The sequence below is a fragment of the Lithobates pipiens genome, unplaced genomic scaffold (genome assembly GCF_037356315.1).
Source record: "Lithobates pipiens isolate NorthernLeopardFrog02 unplaced genomic scaffold, aLitPip1_a1.2 Scaffold_13, whole genome shotgun sequence".
Classification (NCBI taxonomy): Eukaryota; Metazoa; Chordata; class Amphibia; order Anura; family Ranidae; genus Lithobates; species Lithobates pipiens.
The window spans coordinates 217,788,021-217,814,023 of record NW_027507718.1 but is presented as its reverse complement, the minus strand read 5'-3'; the positions used below and the strand labels follow the sequence as shown (position 1 = coordinate 217,814,023).

Genomic DNA, 26,003 nt, shown 5'->3' with positions numbered 1-26,003 from the left:
CCTGTCTATCTGCAGTCTTCTCTACATCGATTCAAAGTGTTGAATTTATAAGCTTGTCTGAGAAAAAAAAAGGGGGCAGAGAGCTAAAGCTGTGTAGAGCTCAGTGAGGATAGGTCTGAGAGCTGATTGGAGGGAAGAGACACCCTCCCCCCCCCCTTTCATGCAGCACACATGGACAGTGATGAGACTGTCAATCAGCTGGAGATCCCTCCCCTGTCAGGAACACTTGTCAGAGGTGATTCATGCTTATAGCAGAGGAGCAACCAGCGGACAGAAATGACACTCAGTGCTGTTAATTGTGAAAAGCACACACTATAGAAGGATATGCTTTGTTTGTATTTCAGGTCTGAGGTTTACAACCACTTTAAGTCATGTTTTGCTTCCCAACTGCCTATCAATGCCACTCACAATTTTTAAAATAGGAAGTGAATGAAGGTATACAAATGCAGCATTAGCTTTGCCATAGGTTGTGGTCAGGCAAAAATAACACTACCTGCTGACATTGTCAGGCATTGGCACTTTGCAACTACATACATCTACTTCTATTACAACATGTTGCAAGCCTTCCATGAATGCACCATAAACACGCCTATAGTTTCAAAGAATCAAAAGTGATATATTGCCACTGTAAATAATAATTAAAAAAATACATCTCATAGGACATTTAAGGAGCAAAGCTTGACACGACTCGGCTGTCTAAAATGCTCATAAACCCTATAGGAGTATTTAATGCATGTTAAAGGCTATTTTAAAATTCAACGCCCATATGAACTTAGCCCCAAAACTTCCAAAAGCTAGAGATATCACTAATCTTTATTTATTGTCCAGCACTTTTGTATGTTGATGTAGGCTTCATCATTTAAAGCATGTACTGTAGGCATTTTAGAACACGTTACACATTTTTAGAAATATGCCAGATTCAATCATACCATACGATATACGGTGCTCTGAAAAGTATTTGTACACCTTTAAATTTTCCACATTTTGCCATGTTACAACCAAAAATGTAAATGTAGTTTATTGGGATTTTATGTGATAGACCAGCACAAAGTGGAACATAATTATAAAATCGGAGGCAAAATGATAAATGGTTTTCAATTTTTTTTACAAATAAATATCAGAAAAGTGTGGTGTGCATTTGTTTTCAGCCCTCTTTACTCTGATGCCCCTACCTAAAATCTAGTGGAACCAATTGCCTTCAGAAGTCACCTAATTAGTAAATAGAGTCCACCTGTGTGTAATTTAATCTCAGTATAAATACAACTGTTCTGTGAAGCCCTCAGACGTTTGTTTGAAAATCTTAGTGACCAGACAGGACAACCATTAGTCATGCACTCCAGAAATCTGGCCTTTGTGAAAGAGTGGCAAGAAGAAAGCCATTGTTGAAAGAAAGCCATAAGAAGTCTGGTTTGCAGTTTGCGAGAAGCCACAGCACACAGCAAACATGTGGGGGACACAGAAAACATGTGGACGAAGGTGCTCTGGTCGAATGACACCAAAATGTAACTTTTTGGCCTAAAAACAAAACTCTATGTATGGTGGAAAATTAACACTGCACATCACCCTGAACACACCGTCCCCATCGTGAAACATGGTGGTGGCAGCATTATGTTGTGGGGATGCTTTTCTTCAGCAGGGACAGGGAAGCTGGTCAGAGTTGATGGGTAGATGGAGGGAGCCAAATACAGGTCAATCTTAGAAGAAAACTTGTTAGAGTCTGCAAAAGACTTGAGACTGAAGCGGAGGTTCACCTTCCAGCAGGACAAAACATACATGACCCTAAACATACAACCAGAGCTACAGTGGAATGGTTTAAATCAAAGCATATTCATGTGTTAGAATGGGCCAGTCAAATTCCAGACCTAAATCCAATTGAGAATCTGTGTCAAGACTTGAAAATTTCTGTTCACAGATGCTCTCCATCCAATCTGACAGAACTTGAGCTATTTTATCAAGAAGAATGGGCAAAAATGTAACCATCTAGATGTGTAAAGCTGGTAGAGACATCCCCAAAAAGACTTTAGTTGCAGAGAAAGGTGGTTCTACAAAGTATTTTTGCAGGTTGAAAACAAATGCACTCTACGCTTTTCACGTATTTATTTGTAAAACAGTTTGAAAACCATTTATCATTTTCCTTCCACTTCACAATTATGTGCCACGTTGTGTTGGTCTATCACAGTGATTCTCAACCAGGGTTCCGTGGAACCTTAGGGTTCCTCCAGAGGTTGCTAGGGGTTCCTTCAGCATTGGGCCATTTCTGCTTCTCGGATAAGTTCTCACTCACACCATTGATCTTTTTAGCTTTCTGTAAGGAGGTAATTCTTCCCAAGGACCATAAGTGTAGGGACCATTCTTTCCACTGACCATCACACTAATGCATTATGAGTTGTACATTTCTAATTTTTAGCAGGGGTTCCCCGAGACTGGAGAACTATTTCAAGGGTTCCTCTGTGTTGAAAAGTTTAAGAAAGGCTGGTCTATCACATAAAATCCCAATAAAAGACATTTACATTTTTGGTTGTAACATGACAAACGTGAAAACTTTCAAGGCGTATGAATACTTTTTCAAGGCACTGTATTCTCCTATCTGTTGGTATAGCTTATTGTGACACATTGGGGTTGAGTTGCTAAAACCAGAGAATGCTAATGCATAAAAACTAATCAGCTTCCATTTTTTTTTTTGGTCAAAGCTTAATTAAACAAGCTGAAATTAGAAGCTGATTGGTTACCATGCACAGCTGCACCAGATTTTGCACTCCCCAGTTTTAGCAAATCAACCTTATTGTTTTTCGTGTACTTTATATGCTGTAGTTCATCAGGCTTTCATAAAAGGAAGACTCATCCTACATGGTCAGGCACAATTGTGCAGCCTTTGATGTTCGAAGAATAAAATCCATCCCCTCCCAATTAATAGTTCTATCAAGTAATAGTAACAAGATATCTAGGTCAGCAGGGCGCTGTTCATCAGAGTGGTGCTGAAACATTTCTATAAAGGAGCTGCTGAACAATAGTCCTCAATACGTTGACTTTTATTGATGGCCACTTGGGGCACATGGAGCCACCTGCAGATTTGTGGCTACTTCTCTTCCTGTCGGCATATCCATTTTACTTAGATAACGGGGGGGGGGGGGGGGGGGAGCAAGCTGATACTTGCCGATGAACGTGACCACTTAGTGTCAGTGTAAAACATGTTTCCTCATTCATTTCATGGACTTGGCAGGTTCAATTTTCTAATGCAGGAGTATAATTAGCACATCTGTGTTATCGTTTGTATGCAGCCCTGCCTCTATTTGCTGCCACTGTTCTCTCTAATCTGTGTGCTGTGGAAATGAATGAGGCAAAGCAGGGCTTGTTATAAGACATGCATTCAGCAGGTTAAATGATTATGCAGCTTTACTTACGGTATCTTGACTAATCATTTTGAAACCTGCACATTTCTGCCCATGTGCCTGAACGAATGCAGAAAAGGATGCATTTAATTGTTATGGCCAGCTTAGTGCACTATAATATACTGTATATTAGGTGTTTAAAAAAATTATATTTTTTTGGTAATTATAAGTAAAAATACCTAGATTGTGCATTTATGCTTACAGTTGAAAAGCAAACAAGTTTGATCTGTCTTATTTTTTGCATGAAAATATCACATGCATTTTATATTCAGTCAACTTCAATGAATACATGCACATTATCAAGTCACTTCAAGCTTAAAGTGTTACTAAACCCAGGACCCTGCATTCACTATATCTGGTCCCCCACAGTACACAGAACATGGAAATGCAATCATTTTAGTAAATATAAACTGCTAAATATCTTTTCTCATCGGCAGTATATAGCAGTCTTGTGACTTTTATCAGTACCTGGTATAAAATCTTTTAGGAGGAAGTCTTATGCCCTGTACACACGTTCGGACTGTGTTGTCGAAAATTCCAATCGTGTGTGGGCTCCATCTGACTTTTCCTGTCGGAATTTCCGACACACAAAGTTTGAGGTCTGGATCAAAAATTTTCCGACAACAAAATCCGATCGTTTAAATTCAGATCATGCTCAGAATAAATTACGAGACAAAAGCTATTGCCTACTGGCCTCTTTATAGTCCAGTCATACGTCACCTTATTCTGAAAGATCGGATTTTCTGACAACTTTGTGCGACCATGTGTATGCAAGACAAGTTTGGGCCAAAATCTGTCAGAAAAAATCTGACGGATTTTGTCGTCGGAATGTCCTACTATGTGTACAGGGCATTATACTACACTGGCTGCCCTATCCAGATGCAGGACCCCTGCCCCTCTTTCTGATTAGCCCTGTGCTGATCACACGCACTCTCCCAAGGAAAAAAAAAAAAACTTTAGAAATACACACCAGACTGAGTCCACTAACTCTCTTTTATCCAGACATATTTTGGGGATAATGCAAGAAAAGGAGGATCCGTGCATACAGGATAAAACAACCTTTTTACACAATGCAGAGGATTAACCCCTTAGGTTCTACAGTGAGTATAACAAGCATACTTTACTGCATATACAGATTGATTTTACTGTTGTGGGTTTAGTAACACTTTAAATCAGTTATTATAGGTGACATCTGCCCAGGAAGTAGCCATATAGCAGTTGAGTTGATTTGACAGAGTAACACCTTTTGTCCTATGGACACCTTTGTAAAGAATATTGTTATCCAGAGTACATAGTTACATTAGTCAGGTTAAAAAAAAAAAAAAGACCAGTAGGAAAAAAAAAAGAAATCTTTGATATACACAGGCCTCTGCCCACAGTTGATTCAGAGCAGGGGTCTCAAACTGGCGGTCCTCCCGCTGTTACAGAACTACAAGCCCCACGAGGCATTGTAAGGCTGACAGTTACAAGCATGACTCTCACAGGCAGAGGCATGATGAGACTTGTAGTTCCACAATGCCTGGAGGGCCGCCAGTTTAAGACCCCTGATTCAGAGGAAAGCAAAAAACAAATCTAATAAAACATTATCCAATTTGCTCTAGTGGGTGGAAAAAAATCCAGAATTAACTACCCCTGATGTTATTACCTATTAATGCTAGTATACAGTTATATGTTGTGCATTTAGGAATGTAATCCAGAGTAAGGATGATGGCATCGTCATGCAATGCCCCACAGCATCATTGCTTCTCATTTAAATCGAAGGACCTGACACATGCTTGCTAATTGATCATCAGCCTTTGATTCAGTAGTATAGATGCAGGGTGCGTGACAGCCTTCACCTTACCAGCCATGGGAACTGTAGCAGTTTCTTTATAATATACATATTTTTGCATTCTCATGTGCCCCTTGCCCACACATAAAAATGACACATTTTACTGCCCATATCAATTATCAGCTTTTAGAATGATTTATACTTAACAATGACTTGCACATTTCCTGCGCTAACTGCATTGTGCTGGCATATACTGCAGGTGAGAGGGTGTTTTTGTTCTAATAACTGTTATTACTGTCCTATTTTTTGGCATTATTCTGCGCTATTCCATCTCCTAATGCACTGGCAAGATTCCTACTGCCAATAGCTGGATCTCACCACTGCAGTAGTAAGTAAGATAGCCTCTGCAGCTATTTAAATTATGCATCCCACTTCCTGTAACTACATGAGCTTGCAGGCTGATTAGAATTTTTCTATTGAAGGCTATAGAAAGGATCAGAATGTACAGTACTGTGGTATAAGAAATATCTAGTAACTTTTATTTCTGGTATTTATTTTATCTTCTGTGTTTATCTAGAGTAATAACAAAGAGTAAAAATACAAATTCCTTTTCTTTTGCATGTGTTCTGATTTATTTATTGTATCTTTTATCAAATTGCAAAGTATATTTAGTCACATGTAGAAAAATATATTTTTTGCAAAAAGATAAATAATATATTTTTTTGTACATGTCACTAAATATACTCAGTAATGTCACATTTGATATATAAAACAATAGATAAGTTAGAATAAGGGATACAAAAAAATGAAATTCCTGGTATATCATCTAGACCTAAAAAATGTGTTATCTTTTTGTATGAATGACATTTGACCCTCAAAAGAGTGGACAGCTTCTGTATCCTTTCACCTTGCTTTCAAGACTGATCCCATTGATTGTGATAATTGGCCATTTCTAAAGAACTAGAGGGGCTTACCAAATGCCTCAGGCTGTTGCACTTGCTTTTTATCACACATGAAGATTTTAAGCTCATTTGCACATGCACATCTGTACTTACACATCTCATTTATAAGCAGATATCCCCTACCCATCATTAATGAGAAGATATCTATCTGTTTGTACACCCTGCCCCTAAATATCCCCAAATTATATATCATTTCGTAGTTGTCTAGGACAGGATCTCATCTGGACAGAGAGCAGAAAGTCAACAGCAGTGGGTCAAGATCCCTATCCCTCTTCGCCTTTGTGAATCTCCCATCATTTAAAATGTATGTCCATCCAAAGCTTTTTTTCATTTTGTGGTAAAGGGCTAGAACCCTTGATGCAATCCAAGGCTTTGTTAGAGAAACAAACAGTTTCTCCATACAGAAAGTGAGGGTACACCTCCAAAAGAAACACAGACAGAAATAAAAAAAACACTACAGTACAGGAAGGAGAGAACTTATTTCCAGTTGCTGAATGAACACTTTGGGGTTGATTCACTAAAACGCAAATAGACTGCGCAGTTGCACTCTGCAAGCGCAGTTGCTCCAGGATACATTAAATGAGGTAAAGCTTCGCTTTGCACAAAATACCCAATCATGTGCAAGGAAAATTAAAAACACAGCATTTTTGCTTGCACATGATTGGAGGATGGAAGTCAACAGAGCGTCTGCTCATTTACTAAGCCGTGGAGCAACTGCACTTTGCAAAGTGTACAGTCTTTTTGCCTTTAGTAAATCAACCCCTTTAAGTGTCAGTTCCACGAATGTCAGTGACAAGTTTTCAATTACTAAACATTTCAGTCTAACAAATTGCAAGATTGAGGATCAGTGTAACTAATGAGCCAAACCTTGAAAAGTTTTAACATTACAAACATTACAAACACAGAGAACAAGTTTGATGAACATTTCAGTTTATACATTTTTGTCCTTTTACTTTTCATTCAACCAATAAGGATAATCAGATAAAATAGTTTACTGTTGTCAGATACTAGTGTTTAGTGTCCAAGGCAGGTTTTCCATCCGAGGGTCTTTTTTGTCCATACTCTATCATTACTCCTCTCCCAACAGTACATGAGAACCGCCATCGCTCATCCACCACAAGGAATATGAGTTCACCTCCTTTCTACACAGTGCATCGGAACCACCATTGCATTCCAGTTACTACAGAAGTACATCTAAAGGCATCTGTATAACTATTTTCCTAAGTCCCAAATACAGTTACTATGTCATACACAAGCCTCATAAAGTAAAAAAATAAAAAACTTTACTTCTCCTGTCTGAGCCAAATCCTTCTTCATTTGTATTTCACCTGTTCCCTCTCCCAGACACTGCAGCTCACAATGGGAGGGCTGCACCAATAGATGCAGTTCTGTCAATCTAGAAAGCAATGAGCAGTACCGTATGTGGCCAGGAGCTGATTAACAAGCTACAGGCTTGGGAATCAACTGTAAAAATGCTGATAGCTTAGTCTACATGGCAGTGGCAGCTCTGAAATCAAGAGCAGTGCAGCATCATTGCTACACCAACCAAGGAACCTGCATTAGGTGGCATTCACTGGCAGGAGCAACAGATATTTATGGACTTTTGCAGGGGGGAGTGGGGCTAAGAGAAAACTGCAAGTGTAGATGTGTTTATAATTCAGTGTGGAGGTACATTTTCTTTAATGGAAGGCCATAGCCTTACTTTAAACTATGTACAGAAAGAGATGGGGAAACTTGTCTTTCTGTCTGAGGTCAGGTTTAAATTATGTGGTAGTGGCATGGGTAAACTTTACATGAGAAGGTAACACTGATGGTCAGTTTTATATGGGAAAGGGATAGCACTGTGCCTTATATGATAAGGTAGTGGGGGGCACCACCTGAGACATGGTTACCATGATTTATTATTGGGGTAGCCCTGATTCTACATAACAGTTAAATGTACCATCTGCATTCAGCAAGTGATTTTTATCCTTCATAAAAGTGTGTTTGTTTTTGTTGGGCCCTAGCCACTTATTAGTTCCAAGGAGAACTTAATTCTTCATAAATTAAATAGATTTTTTTCCTACAGACACTTTTTTATCTATGCACGTTATGCTTTCATTGCCTTGACTAGTAAATTGGATGAAATCTATCGTTCTTATTTTGCTGAGATCAGCTCCTTTTATAATTGCAGTTGGAATATTAATACATTCCTGTTATCTGATTTATAGTTGTCTGTAGTATTATATGCTGTGATAGGGTATTATGCAACTGTTTGGCCTTGTATGCAGTTACTGTGCAATTTCCTGAAAAACCTGCAATATCAGTGTATTACATTACAATGCAGGCCCTTGGCTATAAATGTATTGCTGTGTATTGGAACATTATATATTATTATCATGTTCATTCTTTATCTAAAGTTACTTATTTTCTTTCTGGTTAAGAGGCAAAACATAGCTAATCCAGACTTTTGTTCAGATTTGTATGGTTGTAGTTGTCATTTGTTGGGCACTGCTTGATGTAACGGGAATTGCATTAATACAACATACGTAGTATGGAATGTGAATATGGAGTGGTTAAATTTCAATATCTTTTTACAATGACTGGTTATATAGTGATTGCCGGATCATCTTACATTGAGCATGCTGAAAATAGATATTTCCAAGGAGGAACACAAAGGGGGTTATTTACTAAAGGAAAATCCGCTGTGCACTTGGAAGTAAAGTCGCTGTAGATCTGAGGGGGACATGCAAGGAAAATAAAGAACAGCATTTTAGCTTGCACATGATTGGATGATAAAAGCAGCAGAGCTTCCCCTCATTTCAGATCTTCCCTTCAGATCTTGTAGTGCAAAGTGGATTTGCCTTTTGTAAATAACCCCCAAAGGTTGTTATTGGTGACTTCTTGTTCTGCAAATGTTAGTTGCCTGACTGTCATGCTGGCTGTTTTGCTTCACTTAACTAAATCAACCACATTACATTGCATTATTCACGGATGGTATTTTCTTACTAGCCTACCTGGTCTGGTTTTCCAAAGTGTTATGTAAAGCCAAAACCTTTTCTTTTTTTTTCATTTTAAGTAGGATATTTTTAAAACTCCTGTCAATTTATATTCTGCAGCATCGTTGATTAACTACCGTTATCAATATCAGTAACAGTGATTTATAACAGTAACATGCACTAGGAATCCTATAGTACACAACAATTATTTGTAATTAATGACATCCTGTAAGTTTCTTGTTAAAAAAAACAAAAAAACACTGCATACTGGCTGAGAAGTACCTCAATGCACTTAAATGCACTTTTATTGTCTGTTGAGACTCAAATCATTGTTTTTTTAACAAGTTGCATAAAAATGTTCAGTTTCCAATGTGAATGTTCCTTGGAATTAAAAAGAGGCATTAGCTTTGCCAAACAACAGATACAGCATACTGCAGGGATATTTTTATCAAAGCTATGAAGGCATCTCTGGTGCCAGGTCTGACAAAATTCTGCCCAAGAAAACGTACTTCAGCTGAGACTGCAAATGTAAAAGGCTTTACTTCTGAAACCGTAATGTACTTTTAAAATTATTGCGTATTACCAATTCTGCACTATTTTTCAATCAGGATTACCAGTCTGCCAACCACTTATTGCACAAGTCTGAATGGTAAGCAACTGGGACTGGGACAATGCACATTCAAGTGGTTGATAAGTGGCCAGTGTTCCGTTGCCAATGGTATTCTGATGGCTTTTTTTTATTTTAAATAATTTTTATTTATTTATAATATTATTATTACACAAATAACAAAGAAAATGCCTTTTTCTTTAAAAAAAATACAGCATTATGTGATATGATGTAATAGTTTACAGTACATGGTGCCTTTGTTGCCATATCTACCCACGCCCCACCCCCCCACCTTACCCTCACACCACCCAAGCTATAGCTATGTTTACCTTTTATTGATTGCAAAAGCCATCAAGGAGCATGGAGGAATGGCCAGGAACATTTCAGAAAATCAATAGTAAGTGCCAAAACAAAAGGTCGTCTAAATCCTTCAAGGTGGGGGGTTGGGAGCGACAGAGAGGGGAAAAAAAAAGAGGGGTCTCTATACGCTCCCCACTCCCAACCTATAGAGGATACCCCATCTCATCCAACCAAGGTCTCCACATTCCCACAAACTTCCTATAAATACCCTCTCTAATATGCATCACTCTCTCGCTCCCGATTAATGAGTTAATGGCCTCAACCCAATTCTCCACAGTCGGTGTGTTATGTGCCTGCCATTTTTATGTAATTCATTTTATCGCCTTGAATAGGCATCTCAGAACCACCTCTATAGTATCCTTCAAGGCTCTACCCCTCTCCAGTAGGCAGGTCTTTGCTGGCTTTTTAGGTGCATTCTAAACACTCACCTAGAAGCTGGAAAATGCTTTAGGCATTTGGTAAGAGACTGAACAAACCGCCACTGAATGGCCAACATTAAGATGAGCCCTTAAAATGTTTGACACTGTACCTTGTATTGCTCGCATAACGGTTTGGTAATGCTAAAATACTCTTTCTATAGCTGCATCAATCCTAGTAAAACCTGGTAGTAATGATACACTTACAAAATGTCAAAACCAACAAAAGCAAAATTGCAGAGGTGAAAATTGCTTAGAACACATTACAGAGCCCTGTACATATATTTTAGTATTACATGAAAGCAAAGTTACAAATATATATCTATTTTTTAGAAATACTGAACATGTTTTCTTCTTTATTGGCAAAGTCAGTTTACAAGTCAGTTCTCAACCCAGCTGATGAAATAACATCACCATCACCTTTTATTATTTTAGATATCCTACTTTAAAGAAATACGCTACTGATATCCATATAGGCTTTTCAGAATGGCAGTTTAGTGAGCAATGATGACACGCATAGCGGAGTACCTAGAAACCCTAAAAAACTATTTCAATTTGTAGTAGTGAGACTGAATTCTTATTGGTTTTGAACTATTGAGTTTCTTTTGTTGAATAAAAATAACTTTGGCATCAGTATCATTAGGGTGGAAAGTTTGGGATTCAGAATGGTTGATGTGGATAAATGCTATTTGTATTTTGTTAGCTAGTAGGAGTTTTACTGGTGTTGGTCTACATTCAGCTGTGCACGGCATTAAATGAGATCTAATGTCAAAATATGAGGTTTGCTGATGGGAAATCAGGGCAATGGTACCTATCAAACCACTGTATGATTATATCATATATACCTTATTTTCACAAATGACCCTTAATGCGGAATTCTTGCCTATAAACCACCATTGCATTCTTTTACCTCTGTTATTATTTGTGATGCCTTTCTGGTTGCTTCATGAGAAGGACATATGTATTGTGAATGTTGCATTTCACAGTTTGCATTGTGGCCACTACTGATGATGTTAAAGAAGGAGGTGCTATTTCTTTTCACTGTGCTTCTTCAGATTGGGGGGGGGTGATTTATAGATAACGTTGTACCTCAACCTCTTGACACGTACAACACATACAACATTCTCATGCTCAGTTGTTGTTCCAGTGCAAAGCACTCCTCAGTGGGAGACATGGCTGTGCAAATTCACAGGGAATGACTATTTTATGCCAAGGCAATGAAGGGAGTTGGTACCGTGGGAATGTTGTTTGGCAACTTGGAGAGCATTGTATTTTGAATGACTTTGCAACTATATAACACATGAGAATTAAATTTCTCATTACATACTTGATTTTTATTTTTGACCACAGATACACTTTACGCACGGCTTTTATTCTATAAAATGCTTTAAATTTAACTATGTAATTCAGATTTTAATTGCTTTCCTTCATTCCAACACATTCCTTCATTTTTCTTTCGCATCGTGGGTGGGCAGTTGTGTTAAAATGGATCCAAATCTTCTGATATTCATGGTCTAATGTCAGGTTTTTCCTTTGAATTCCACTTGTTTAGTGCAGAGATTTTCTACCTACAGGTGGTAATAACACCAGTGTCTATTTCAGTCCCATGTGAAAAGGATGTGAAATTTATGTGGGTGTATTAATTTGTAAGTCAGACTGTGTTAACGGGTGGCTTTCCTTTACAGTGCCTATGCTAGATGTGAACTCTGTGCAGCTGGTCTGTGGAATGTAACACTCAGCATCTAGAAAGATAGAAATTACATCATAAGCATTTTTAATACGCTGGTTTCACATATAGGTAGCCTACAATTGTGTTCAGAATTAGAATTAAATGGAGACCCTTTTTTGACAAATTGCACTCACCTCCTAATCATTGATGACACAGTTTTTGGTAAACTTTGAATCGGCTGGGGAGCTAAGGGCTTGGAGATTAGATACTGAGCACAAAAAGGGGAATGTCTTGGCTAACCAAGGCAGTTTGGCATCTCCTCCCCTATTGCCATAAGACTAAAAGAATATATGCATCTGTCTAAAATTAACATATGGACAAATTACACAATAAACAGCAGGATCATGTAGGTAACCTTGCCCAAACACTTCTAAAACTAGTTATGCAAGTAACAAATTTCTCAAAGTCACAGTTCTCTTACAGTGATTCTAACCAATCACCTTATAAAACAAACCAAAATAAATAGAGATGAAAGGTAAAATAGAAATGAAATGAAAGGCAAAATGTTTTTGTATAGATATAAAAAATCATTATACAGGCATACCCCACTTTTAAAGAGGAAGTAAAGGCTTTAAAAAAAAAAAAAAAAAATGCAACCCGCAAGGCAAAGGTATAATGAGCTAGTATGCATAGCATACTAGCTCATTATGAATAACTTACCTGAGAACTAAGCCCCCGAAGCGGTCCTCCGTCTTCATCTTCGCCGCTGCCATGTATCCCGGAGTGACTTCCGGGTCTTGCTGCTCCGGCACTGTGATTCGCTGAAGCCGCGATGACGTCACTCCCACGCATGCACACGGGAGCCGACACGAGCGGCATATCGCCGTGATCTGCGGCCTGCTCAGTGCGCCTGCGTGCCGCTGCGTACGGTTCATGCGCTCTAGACAGCAGTGCCTGTCTTTATGTAAATATCTCCTAAACCGTATAGGTTTAGGAGATATTTCTTGGACCTACAGGTAAGCCTTAATCTAGGCTTACCTGCAGGTCAAAGTGGTTTGTAAGGGTTTACAACCACTTTAAGTACACAATGAGGTTTATTTACTAAAGCTAGAAAGTGCAAAATCAGGCTCACTTCTGCATAGAAACCAATGAGCTTCCAGGTTATTAGCAAAGCTTAATTGAACAAGCTGTGGTTAGAAGCTCATTGGTTTATATGCAGAAGGGAGCCTGATTTTGCACTTTCTAGCTTTAGTAAATAAACCTCATTGTGTACTTAAAAGTGGGGTATGCCTGTACATACTTTTTTCCCCCTTTTTTTATAAGTGATCACATTCCCTCTGTTCTCAGCTGTATACGAGCTAGGGGAGGAGAAGCAGCAGCACACTGAGCTTCCTAGTGAATGGTTGTGCAGTGGGGACGTGTCAGGGCAAGTCTGATCCTGAGTTCCCATTACAGCTAGAGAATTGACCACAGTGTGCTCTTCTGCTCAGTGTGGTTAGTTTTTACTAGGAACGCAGAGGGACTTTCAGGATCACCAGGGATTTCACATACAGGAAGCAATACAAATAGAACAGGGGACTTTCTCATACAGGTACATGGTACAGCAGTCACATATCAGGAATATTAAGTGTTTGGGTAACAAACAATTTAAGTCCCCCCCCCCCCCCAATATTCAGGCCTCTTGATAGGTTGCTTAGTCACCAGGCAGTGTGTTCTGTGAAAGTAAAGAAACAATGAGTGTCTCAGGGCGGCACATAGGCAGGACATTATTCAACAACAGGTACTGTATGTGCTGACAGTTTACGCTGTCAACTACCTGCTGCTGTTGTTTTGTTATTTTTATTTTATCCACAGGTTTGCTTTAATTTATGCATGTGTATTTTTCACTTTTGTAGTCAGACTTTATGCAGCACAAAAGAAAACAACAGATCTTCTAATGATATGATGGCTAATTGTGCTAAGGCTGCAGTTACTTTATGTCTTCTGCAAGCCATTGTTTCTAGCATGCTATTTGTTTGGATTGACTGGTTTACATAAAAGGATAACAGTGTAAATTTTGGTACTTTCTCCTTTGCCATTTAGGCTGTAGGTGTATTAGGTAATTTTTCCCTGGCAAACATTAACCCGTTGACTTAGGTAGTCCAAATGTCAGTTATGTCATGGGAGTTTCAGACATTCCGGAGCAAGTGCATGTGTTTGTACACATTAGTTACATTCCTGACATAGTACATAGTGCGTAGGGAAACCATACGTTTTAGAATTTAGTAGTTTATTATATCCAGAGCAATAAAAAGTGGTTTCACATATTGCTTCTTGACTAAAAATAGAACTCCTTGTACAAATACAAAAAAGACACTGCATGGACCAACTACTTGCTATGTCTAGGTGCTTTCAGAAGAGGCTGTATTATTTATCTGGAGGGTTGTGCAGGCACTATGTGACTGTTCTCACTTTTTTTTTAATAAGAAGTACAGTATGCTTTAAAAAATTGAAGTCTAAAAGTGAACGTGTGCTTTGGCCAATTTAAAGTTGCAAGATGGCTATAGATGGATTTAAATTAAATTTATCTGGTTCAGCGGGGATCGTCCAAATTTTGATCCATTTGTGACCCCTGCAGTTGAACAGAAGTCGATCTACCAATTGTCTTCTGTTCAACCGCCATGTCAAATAAAGGCTGTTTGATCAGCAACTGCAGCCAATGGCTGAAGTACTGATTTGTGTATTCTGACAGCAGGGGAGTGTCCCCACTGTCAAAACACAATAGTGCAGCAGGGAGGATCCCCCCATCCACCTTGATTGTGTGCATGGGAGAATCCTGTCCACTGCACTATTGTGTCCCACTGGTTGAAGGAAAAAAGAAAAGACCCATGTATGGCCAGGGACAGTTCTCAGTGCCTGAATAGAAGCTAATGTTAATCACACAAAAAATTTGATGGTATATTTTGTTGGTATATTTTGTTAGAATTGCACAGTTGGAATACAAGCATGTGCACAAATATTGAATGCAAGACATTGAATCTAATATTCTTAGTCAAATTAAAGTTCTGAGAAGAGTTCTGTCATGAGAAAAGTATGTAGTCTGTTAATGCTAAAGCCCCATACACACTATCAGATTGTCTGCTGATTTTTTCCTTCAGGTTTACCAAAACCATGTAGTACAAGGGCCTGCCTGATTGCATACACATTGAAACCCCTAAGGTTTGACCTCATATTATATGGTTTTGGTAAATCTGATGGAAAAAATCAGCAGACAATCTGATAGTGTGTATGGGGCTTTAGAATGCTAGTTGCCTGTGTCTAGCTTCAATACTACTGCATATTACAGAAGGCTGCTGACTTATCAAAGTCTGTTTCCACTTACCTTAGTAAATAATGAAAGTTGATTTAACTTTGAATACTCAACTGTGTCAGAGATTTTTGCTTGCACTTGATTGGATGATTGAACTTATTTACTAAGCGAACCTTCGTTTTCCTAAATGAACAATCTTTATTTGTTTAGTATATCTACCCATCTAAATCACTGATCCCCAACAGGTATGGAATAAGTAATGTGGTCAATTGGAGCAAAGGACAGGAGCAGCCAGGCAACTAACATTTTCAAAACAAAGTAACTGCATTTGTCTTATGACACGTTTTCTTTATAAGTGGTAGTAAACCGCTGCAGAATTGAAAAAAAAAACACCTGTAAGACAATTGCATAATGTGCTAGTATGCACTGCATACTAACACATTATGAAATACTTACCTTAGAACGAAGCCCTTCCAGTGTTGCATCGTCACCGCTGAGAGGGCTGACATGTTCTCCTGGTCTTTCTTCCAGGCTCCGGGGCTGTGAGTAGCTGGAGCCATTATGACGTCACTCCCGTGCACTAGCTAGCTGTGTGCGCAGGAGCCCTCGGAGCTCTGAAGGTCCAGAGCGTATGCCCGACCTTTAGAGCGCAAGCGCCAGTGACATCAGCGGCTGCATCCAGGGTGAATATCTCCTAAAACATCATTTCCTACAGGTAAGCATTACGATAGGCCTACCTCTAGGTATAAATCGCAAAGGGGGTTTTACTATCGCTTTAAGAGAAAAGTGAAATTGTCTCTGGAAAGGCCCTTCCTAATACCCACATATTCACCCACAGCCCCTCACTGATCCTTTCTCCTATAAAGCCTCTATTAGAATGGGCAGTGCCTGTGACCTAGCAGTGACATTAAAGTGGTTGTAAACCCTTACAACACACTTTGACCTACATGTAAGCCTAGATTAAGGCTTACCTGTAGGTCCAAGAAATATCTCCTAAACCTACACGGTTTAGGAGATATTTGCCGAAAGACAGGCACCACTGTCTACGGCGCATGCTTTACCTTTGCAGGGAATGAAAGAGGAAGTAAACCCATCAGGGTTTACTTCCTCTTTAAACCCCTATTCTGTGACAAAGCTTTGGCTTAACTGATTGAATGCTAAACTTGAGGACGGTCACATGAGACCAGGTCATACACAGAAGTCCAGGTTCAGTGACATTATTGGGAGAATTCTATAGGAGAAGCGAGTGGTGAGGGATCACTGGTAAGGTTGAGGTGAACCCTTGGCAAGATGACAGTGCCTCTTTAAGTTGTATGAGGTCTACGTGCTGGGAAGCAGGGACTTGTTCAGGGGTCTAATCATTAAAATGCTCTTGCCAGCGCGGGCTGAAAAGTAATTGCTGCAATGCAACAATTCCAGCATTCCCGACACATTTTTATTAACATATTATTAATAGTCTTTGTTCATGTATATAGTTATTGCAGAGCTGTAGTGGTTAATCTGGTATCATAGATAGAAGTCTGAGTTCCTTGAAAAAGAAGTCTGCCTAAATATTCCAGCATTGCAACATGATTTGGCAAAATCAGTGCCACACCTATTAGCCTGCAGAATTTAAACAAAAAGAATCCCCTGCCTGCTGCCTCAGACGTTTCAATGGTGACAACTTTTAACCTAGATATCATTATCATCTGCAGACCTACAGTAACATGTATTCACACCTTTTTTTTTCTTCTCTGTAATTAAGTTTAACAGAATTTGTTTAATCCCTTCTGGTTTAACGAGACTAAGTTTACTTAGCTTTCTGTGTGTGATTTGGCAATTAAATGAAATGCTAGCACATACTACGACTAATTCATTTAATGAATTATATTCTACATCATGGATGCTTTTTATTTATTTATTTTTTGTTTAAAAAAAAAAAGAAGCTAATCTCAGAAAATGCATTGCACTATTTCAGTCTCCCACATTTCTGTTTCACCGAGAGATAAACTTACAGGAGTAGCAGACTGGAGGAAACAGCAGTTAGAAAAAAGTGCCTCTCTAGGGAGGATTCGAATATCAGACCTGCTGAGCTTTGGGTCCTGCCTCTACGGCTACCATCTCCCATCTCCTCCCCATTGTAGACTGGCAAGATTGCTATAATCGATTGCTGCGCCTTTCCCTAACCAAACAGTAGAAGAAGGGTGAAAAAAAAAAAAAAGAAGCCGAAGGAGAGTGAAAGAGAGATCATAAATGCTGCCTGCTGTCTCCTCTTTGATTTGATGGCCTTCATTCCTTCTAATTGGATAAAGTAGGAAGTCACTGTTAGTACTGTGTTGCTGGATGCACAGATTTTATTCAGACCAGCCCTGCAGTGGGTGGGGGAGACGAGAAGAGAAAGGAGAATCTAAGTGATAAGGTACGTGACTGGTAAAGTGGATAGGGAAAAAAAAAAAAAAAAAAGAAGAGAACGTCTTGTTTTACAAAAAGGAAAGCCAGAACAAGGATGCTGAAGACGACTAAGCAAAAGAAGAGAAGGGAGTAACCAACCAGCTCTCACTGTCCTTCCTGTCAAGTCACAGCCTGTGAAAATACTGTGTGCCGTGATGCTCCCAGAACAAGCACCTGCTGCTCTGTAATGATTCAGCCTCTTTCACTCGTAGCTTTAACACAACAGGATGATATTGCTGCTGTCACTGCTGCCTCATCTGCTGCTGCTCTTGCCGGTCCTACTGCTTTTCTTGTGGTTGCTGCTTCATGACAGCTGTATTCTACCAAGCAGGCATCACCATCCTATGCTCCAGGTGAGAACACAGCAATTCACTCTTGGCTATTGGCTTACCTAACTAACTAACTAACGAACAAGTCAGGGAGTGAGAAGCATACACGCCCAAGCACTATCATGGCAAAGAAGAGCATGAAATGTTTCAATATCTACCACCTTCTTTGACTAAAGAATTCTATTTCCTTTGCTTTGCTGGTAATGATCTTCTTCTACTTAGACTCTATTGATTTACAATATAACATGCTACATAGCTTTTTTACTGTATGCCCCTCTTATTCTGGTAATGGACCATGTGCAAATCTATACTTCACTGAGGCAAGGTGATTGAGATTTATGCCTTTAAGATGTCTGGGGATACTGCAGAAGGTTTTCAGAATCAGTGCTTTGAGCAGAGCTCACACCCCCCCTCCACTGAACTTCAAGATGAAGAAAGCATGCCAGAGACTCAAGCTGAGGATGGAACTACCCAAGGGATAGCAGGCCTCGCTATTACCTGCTGTGTGTGCCTGGAGGCAGACAGGCTGAGAATCTGTCTTAACTCAGAAAAGATCTGTATCCTTCCCATACTGGCGTGTCTGATAAGTCTCTGTCTTTGTATCGCTGGCCTTAAGTGGGTATTTGTAGACAAAATATTCGAATATGACTCCCCGACACATTTGGATCCCGTGAGGATAGACGGAGATCCTATCATATATGCTAACTCTGCACCAAATACATTGCTACCTTCTTCTGTATATACGCTGCCTTTCCTTATTCCTACTACTAAAACTAATATCCAGGTTTCAGTGGAAGTTGAATCATCCCTCGTGCCTACAGAGCCTACTTTTCAGCCATTAACTACTGATAATAATTCACCAAAAGTTACTTCAGTGGAAAAAATATATCAGCCTTCTACAATAAATACTTTAGGAGTTTCAGAATCTAGTACCGCAGTCACTATAAAAAAAGGTAAGTATAGCTTCAGCTAATGCTTCAATTGTAAATGTCACGGAAGATTTTTTTTGCTAAAAGAAGTAGACATTTATGGTTAACTGTTGTATAAAAAAGGGAAAAGAAACATCATTGCGTGCATTTAAAGGAATCATGTGTAGTAAAACAAATGCAAGTGGTTGTTGTTGACCGTATTCTGAAAATACTATTTGCTTGGCTGTCTTTGGCTTCAATGCTTTTTAAATCACTGACCCAAAACAAGCATGCAGCAAGTCAGAGGGGTTGATTTACTAAGACTAGGGATGCCAAAATCTGGTGCAGCTGTGCATGGTAGCCAATAATCTTCTAACTTCAGATTGTTCAATAAAGCAAAAAAACCTGGAAGTGATTGGTTTCTGTGCAGAACTGCACCAGGTTTTGCACTCTCCAGTTTAAGTAAATCAACCCCAGAGTCAGGTCAGAGCTAGTAATCTGCATACTGTTTTAGGTCACTGAAAGAACTGAGGTCATTGGATAAGCTACCCAGCCAGGCAGTTTGCATTTACAAAAGGATGAAAGCAGTAGCAGCATACCTCCCAGCACAATGTACAGCATGGAGTAACACATATCAACCATCTGAGTTCATCTTAAATTAGGCCAACTGCCTTGACTTGATGCTAGATTAAACCTGATTGGGTGTGAAGGATTACTGCAATTTTCACACCCTTGCCATTCAGATATTCAATGATTATCTTTGTAATATAATATGAACTGACTAGTATATTAGCTAAACCATTCATTCTTTTTCTACTTTGTGTATCACCACTACTTCATTATGTAAGTCTTTTTACCATTGACTTGATATTGTGTAATTCAACATAAGTCATATAAAATAATTTGCATGCCACTGAAAAAGACAAAACTATGAAAAGCCTCAGTACAAACTATATACCAGTGCAAAAATGTGCATCATCGTCAATATTGGTATTATAATGTTAAAAAAACACCACTTAGAGCACAGGGCCCTATTTTTTGTCTCCAGCCATCAAGATAAATGGTACCTTTTTCCTGGCTTCCTGTAATTCAGCAAACTGCTCCCTATCTCTAGCCTTTAAAGCCACCAGGGGGTCATTAATTTTTTAACAGACGTTACGTGTAGCTGCTGATTAATATTGCAGTAAAAATGATGTGGGAAGTTTTAATCTCTGGAAGTGCAGGAGATGAAAATTCATAAAAAAAAAAAAAAAAAGGCTACATCTTCTACTTGTAATCTCTCACCATCTGATTAGGTTAACAACTCCCGATTTGTGCTTGTAAATGTCCCAGGCCTATGTACTGTTCAGTGTTGACATCACACTTGTGTTACTAAGGCTTACATTTAATTTGTGTGAAGTAACGTTTGTAGCATTCAACAGGCTGTACAGAGAGCGATAATGAGGTGCAAACCACCGATACCTATAGCAGCCAATCAGATTTTCTTAATGGGAGTCAGTTTAGCAAAATAAAGGTTGGTAGTAAGTGAACCTGATAACATCTGACCTTCTTTAGAATGACAAGGAGCAAATGCTCTTGACTTGTCATTCCTACAGTCATGATGCCAAGAGACAAGGTAATAAGCCATTTTGGTATTCCGTTTGGTTCCATTTTGTCAAGGCCTGAATTTCAAGGGCAGCATCTATCCTTCTTGGATACTTATTGTAGTCTCAATTCCATTTAAAAGCTGGCGAAGCTGGCAACAAAATTGACAAATTGCTTTTGTTCTCTCATGCAAACATCATTGCTGGGTTTATATAATAGTTTTCCCGTTGTTTCAGTTTGACTACTAAAAAAATGCCTGTTGTGCTTAACAAAAAATATGAACAATATGTGTTAAGTGTTATTGATTGCCATTGTGCAAAAGCAAATATATCATATCTTTGTGAACAACTATGTATCGCTAGCCTGCTTTGCAAGATAACATTTTTTTTTACAAGATTACAATGCAAACCTGTTCACTTGTTAAACATCCGCTACATCAGTCTTGTTTAATTAGACAGTATAAAGAGCAATGCACACGTGCAGAATGTGGTAGGCCTAAACGAGCCAATCAGCTTTCGCCTTTCTTCGGGATTCAAGGGTAAGATCAATGAAAGATGATTGGTTATTGCGTGCGGGCCTACTGCATCTTGTACATTTCTTTCAGCCTTGTCATTAACAAAGTGGAATATAAAATAAAGCACATGGCTTTACAAAAACTATCAACTGCCATTTTCTCAATGCACTCCTATATGCATACTTGAGCTGCTGCTATATACTGGACGTATCTGTATATAGTTAGCAGGTCCTTTGTAAATATATCTTTCAAGGTCATAGCCCGGTAATGTATAATTGGTTTTACTTTATCGTTGCAACTGGGGGAGGGAGATGGATAGGAAACAGAAAATGAAGTCAAACAAGGTATGAGAGGTGAAAGCTGATGAACAATTTGATGGCTTTGCTTTTGTGAGCTGTTACACAGTTCTGCTTTGTGCAATGCGCTAGCAATTTTGAGGCCAGTGCTATGCACCTCAATGAGCAGATTAAATATAATATCTCAATGTACTTTCTTTTTTTTCCCTGTCTGCCTAATGCTTCTGTGTGCATTATTAATAAGCTGAGTGGAATGCAGAGAAAAGCATTGCAAGTCATAGATGAGCTTCCTGTTGTCTACACTACAGTGTTTGTGCTTTTTTTTCTCTTTTTTCCTAAAAAAAAAAAAAGTTGTGGATATTTGGCACAAGACCTTGTTTTAGATTATTGATGAACTGAATTAATTTCTTGGTGCATACTTATTGTGACCATTTCAATAATAAACAGTACAAGACGAAAAGCCACTGACTACCGACTGGACAATAGAGTTTTTATCCATTAAATAAAATGAACAGACATAGAAGTCTAATGTTGCTTTCCTAAAGCACTTCCTTTGCCAATATATGGGAGTGTCTGGTTCCCATGTCAGCTTAGTTCCCCTTAAAAGCTTTGACCTTAATGATACAATGGTTAAATCAGCTTCCATATCCTTGATAGCATTTCTGTAATCACATGATAGGTTAAAAATCATTCTAGTTATACAATTTACTGTCTAGTTATTCAAAATTAGCATAGGCTAGTTAAAAGCATGTATATAATATAATAACACAAGCCATCATATTTTTCCTGAGTACAAATGAGAGCTTTAGAGACAACCATTTGTCTTGCATTGTAGGCAAAATAAACGAGGAAGGCTTTTGTTTCAGAAATTCAATGCAAGATCAATATTGATTAGGTGAGACAGCTGGTCTTAATACATAAGTAGCAATAGTTAGAACAATGCATATGAGAGGCATCATTGTCTGTGGATGGTGTATTGTATCGGCAGTGACTCACATTTTCCATTGTGACAAATATGGGAAAGGGCCTTTAATATGTTCTGTTACTGCAGCAGACAAATAATAATATATTATTTCAAATTTTACTAGAGTATTGTATAGATTTTCCATTAGGGTTTGACTTTCCAAAGTGATGTTCTGAGATGTTTCTACTTTCTTCCTGAGAAAATGAAGCTCACTTATTCATACAATAATGAGCACATGCATGTAGGTTTTTGCATGCGTGATCATGGCTATGCTCAGTGGTCAACCTCTGGGGCATAACTTACTGTAGGCATTCAGGTAAAAAAAAAAAAAACACGAATAACTCAACTAACTCCTGAACTATTTTCATCTCAAGGTTTTAATGACAGTAATGTTCATATAGGACTATTTTAAAAGCATTTTAACAAACAGTTATTTTAAAAATACATTTTTAGGAATAAATCTAATCTTTCAATATTTTCTCTTATGTAGCATTTAAATAGCCAGATAATGGTATATAACAATAAAATGCATTTAAAAGAAGCTCATGAGAATGGAAATATGACAACTGTCATTGTTGACTGAGATTTAAAGAGGCAGGCTCCAAGACCATCCTGAAAAGGGTGTCAGCAATTAGTGTTATGCTGTCCTGGGACACCATATAGCAGTGATGGTGAACCTTGGCACGCCAGATGTTTTGGAGCTACATTTCCCATGATGCTCAGCTACACTGCAGAGTGCATGAGCATCATGGGAAATGTAGTTCCAAAACATCTGGGGTGCCAAGGTTTGCCATCACTGCCATATAGAATAAGAGTTTAGACTTTTATAGAATTCCCTTGGTGCGTGTTTGTTGCTTCACTGTGGAAGACAAGCCAGGGTCAGGATGACAGCCACAAGGCCTACAGCTTTACAACCAAAATCTTCAGTGCATACTCCCATTTTTTTCCCAAGTTTTCTTTATTTTATTTTTTTGGGGGAGGGCTACTGAATACTCATTGTTTGTTCTGTTTATTTCATGGAGCAGGGCTTTTTCAAAACACGTGCACAACAACTGCAGACATTTCATAGAAACGTAGCCAGCAAGTTTCAGGGGCATAATTAACAAGCTGTGGGTCCCTCTTGGCAGACTTGGCCGCACTGCTTAAACTATGAAGTAGTTGGATTGTTCACTGGGGGAATGGAGCTGTTGCATTTGGCACAGGAATGTGGGATTCAGCACTGCTATTTTTTGGACTGGATAAAGAAGTTATAAAAAAAGAGGGGTAAAGTTAGCCATTAAGTAAGGGTTCAAGTTAAAGCCAGGGATAAGATTATAGTTTTGCTTAGAGAGTTAAGAGTTTGGTTAAGGTGGGCTTAAGGTTTTAGATGGTCATTGGTACATTGGTAGTGAGTAGAAAGAATGTCCTATTACACTGGTAGTCAGCGGCAAGAATGCCCTATTAAAGCTGCTTCCATGGTGTCCCTTGCCCAAGGATCACCTTTCCTTGATGCATTTCACCGAAAGGTAATCCTTGCGTAAGGGACGCTATGGAAGTAGCTATACCACTTAAGACTCAATAAAATATCTTTAGACAAAAGAGATACTTGCAGTGCAGCTCTTATCCATTTATGTTCAAGTTGCAAGCAGAAATGGGCTTTTTGAGTGAGCACCCTAGACGCCTACAGAGACTACATGAGGTGCAGGTCTGGAGTGGTGCGGTATGCTTGGAGGTTTGAAATATAAGAATTCCTTTTTACTTTAGTAAACAGTAGAAAGAATGTGCTTTTATTTTAGAAGTCAATTGGAGAAGGGGCACAGTTCATTGGATGGGAGGAGAGATTTGCTGGGTCTGCCCTGTGATGTTGGCAGTGGAAATATATAGGTACTTTTAGATCAATACACTTGAAGATTTCACACCAATTACAGTAATTTCTTTCTTCAACTCCCCCTCACTCCACTTGCAATCTCTCACAAAATTATTGTTGAGAAAGGCTGCAATAAACTATCAAAGAAGTAAATCTGTTCTGCTTCTGTAAGAAAAGAGAATGTTTGATCTACTAACTGATTGTTATAACCATGGGGTTTGGTGCTTGACTACTGAATTAGTCCACCATGATCCTGAGCCATGTACGTAAGTATATTTCAAATCCATACATTAAGCCCCCTTTCACACCTGAGAGTTTTTGCATATGTTTTTGGGCCTAAGCCTTTAGGCCCAACGCCCAACGTGACAACGCTCAGCAATAATAGCAATCTCATTTTTTTTTCAATACAGACTATTCGTGTCACTACACTCACTAAGCTCAAAAAGTCACAAGAGCTTTTTATAGTGTTTTGGCCCCATAGACTTGAATAGAAGAACCTGTAAATGGCAAGACTCAAGAATTTTTTGCATGTGTCTTTGCATCTGAACATCTGTTCTCTGTTCTCTTTCGCCTCTCCTCCTACCCAGAAGCTTGCATACATACAGGCTTGCAAAACACTTAAAAAAACAACTATATGCACACCTATGAATGCTGAAAAAAACAAAAAACAAAAAAACAAAAACACATATATAAGTACTTACATGGTGTGAATGCAGAATAACACTACAACTGTGGAAATGGCTACTGACAACAAAGGTAAAAAATAAGGGCTATAATGTACACTATCAGTCATCATTTAAAGATAATGGTTATTTTGCCATCGGTTCAACAAAGCATCTTATGCCACAGTAAGAAAAAAGAGTTAAAGGAGAAGTATGTGTTTTGTTTTTTTGTAGAATCATACTTACTGTACCTAGGTGGATGCAGCAATGGTTCGATGCTGCATCTGTCTCCCGCTGGCTCTAAGACTGAGAACCGAGTGATGAAGCACCGCCGATCGCTCGGTTCTCACAGCTCTCTGAGCAGCGAGCTGGTGACTGTCAGTCACCACTCTCTTTTCTGCCCCTCTCCTGTGGAGGGGGCGGGAATGGCCAGCTCCGCCTCTCTGCGGCTTGCTGAGAGGCTGGATCGGGTGCTGGTCCAGGCAATTAGGCAGATCCTAACCATATGGTCGTGATGTTTCATGAGCCTGGAACGGCTCTGTGACATCAGCAGACAACGTTCTTCAGCCTGCTGTCTGCTGAAAATGGGTCACAGGAGTGCAGAACGACCTGCACTCCTGTGATCCACAGGAGAAGTACAACCAAACAAGTTTTGGCTGTACTTCTCCTTTAATAGCTTACATACAGTTAATTGCAGCAGGCACACCTCTCAAAATAGCACACTTGAATGTCATGGGGATGAACACAGTAGGACTGATAGTAAAGAAGTAACACATGCTCACTTTGTTCTCTTAGCAAGTAAGATGAATCTATGGTCAAAATGAAAAATGCATAATCCTGTGTAAGGGAAATGAAAAAAAAGATTTGTCATTGATTGGGTAAATAATGTGAACATAACATAAATAAACAGGTGGCCCTCTATGTATCCATTTGTGAATAATCTAGTTATGAGCCATCACAAACAATTGATTCATCATTGCTTAACCACTTGCCTACCAGGCACTTACACCTCCTTCCTGCCCAGGCCAT

General features: G+C 39.0%; 1 protein-coding gene across 11 annotated transcripts in view; it reads left to right on the top strand.

Annotated features, from left to right (window-relative positions):
• NRG1 (neuregulin 1) overlaps nucleotides 1–26,003 on the top strand; it is an 872,712-nt gene that overhangs the window by 758,358 nt on the left and 88,351 nt on the right. For 3 of the 11 annotated variants that reach the window (XM_077476223.1, XM_077476219.1, XM_077476218.1), the window contains exon 1: nucleotides 18,286–19,153. The exons of the other annotated variants lie outside the window; for them this stretch is intronic. In XM_077476223.1, the coding sequence (XP_077332349.1) occupies nucleotides 18,550–19,153 (604 nt within the window). In that variant the 5' untranslated portion in view covers nucleotides 18,286–18,549. Of the gene's footprint in view, nucleotides 1–18,285; nucleotides 19,154–26,003 lie in introns of those variants that run through there. 11 annotated transcript variants of the gene reach the window in all.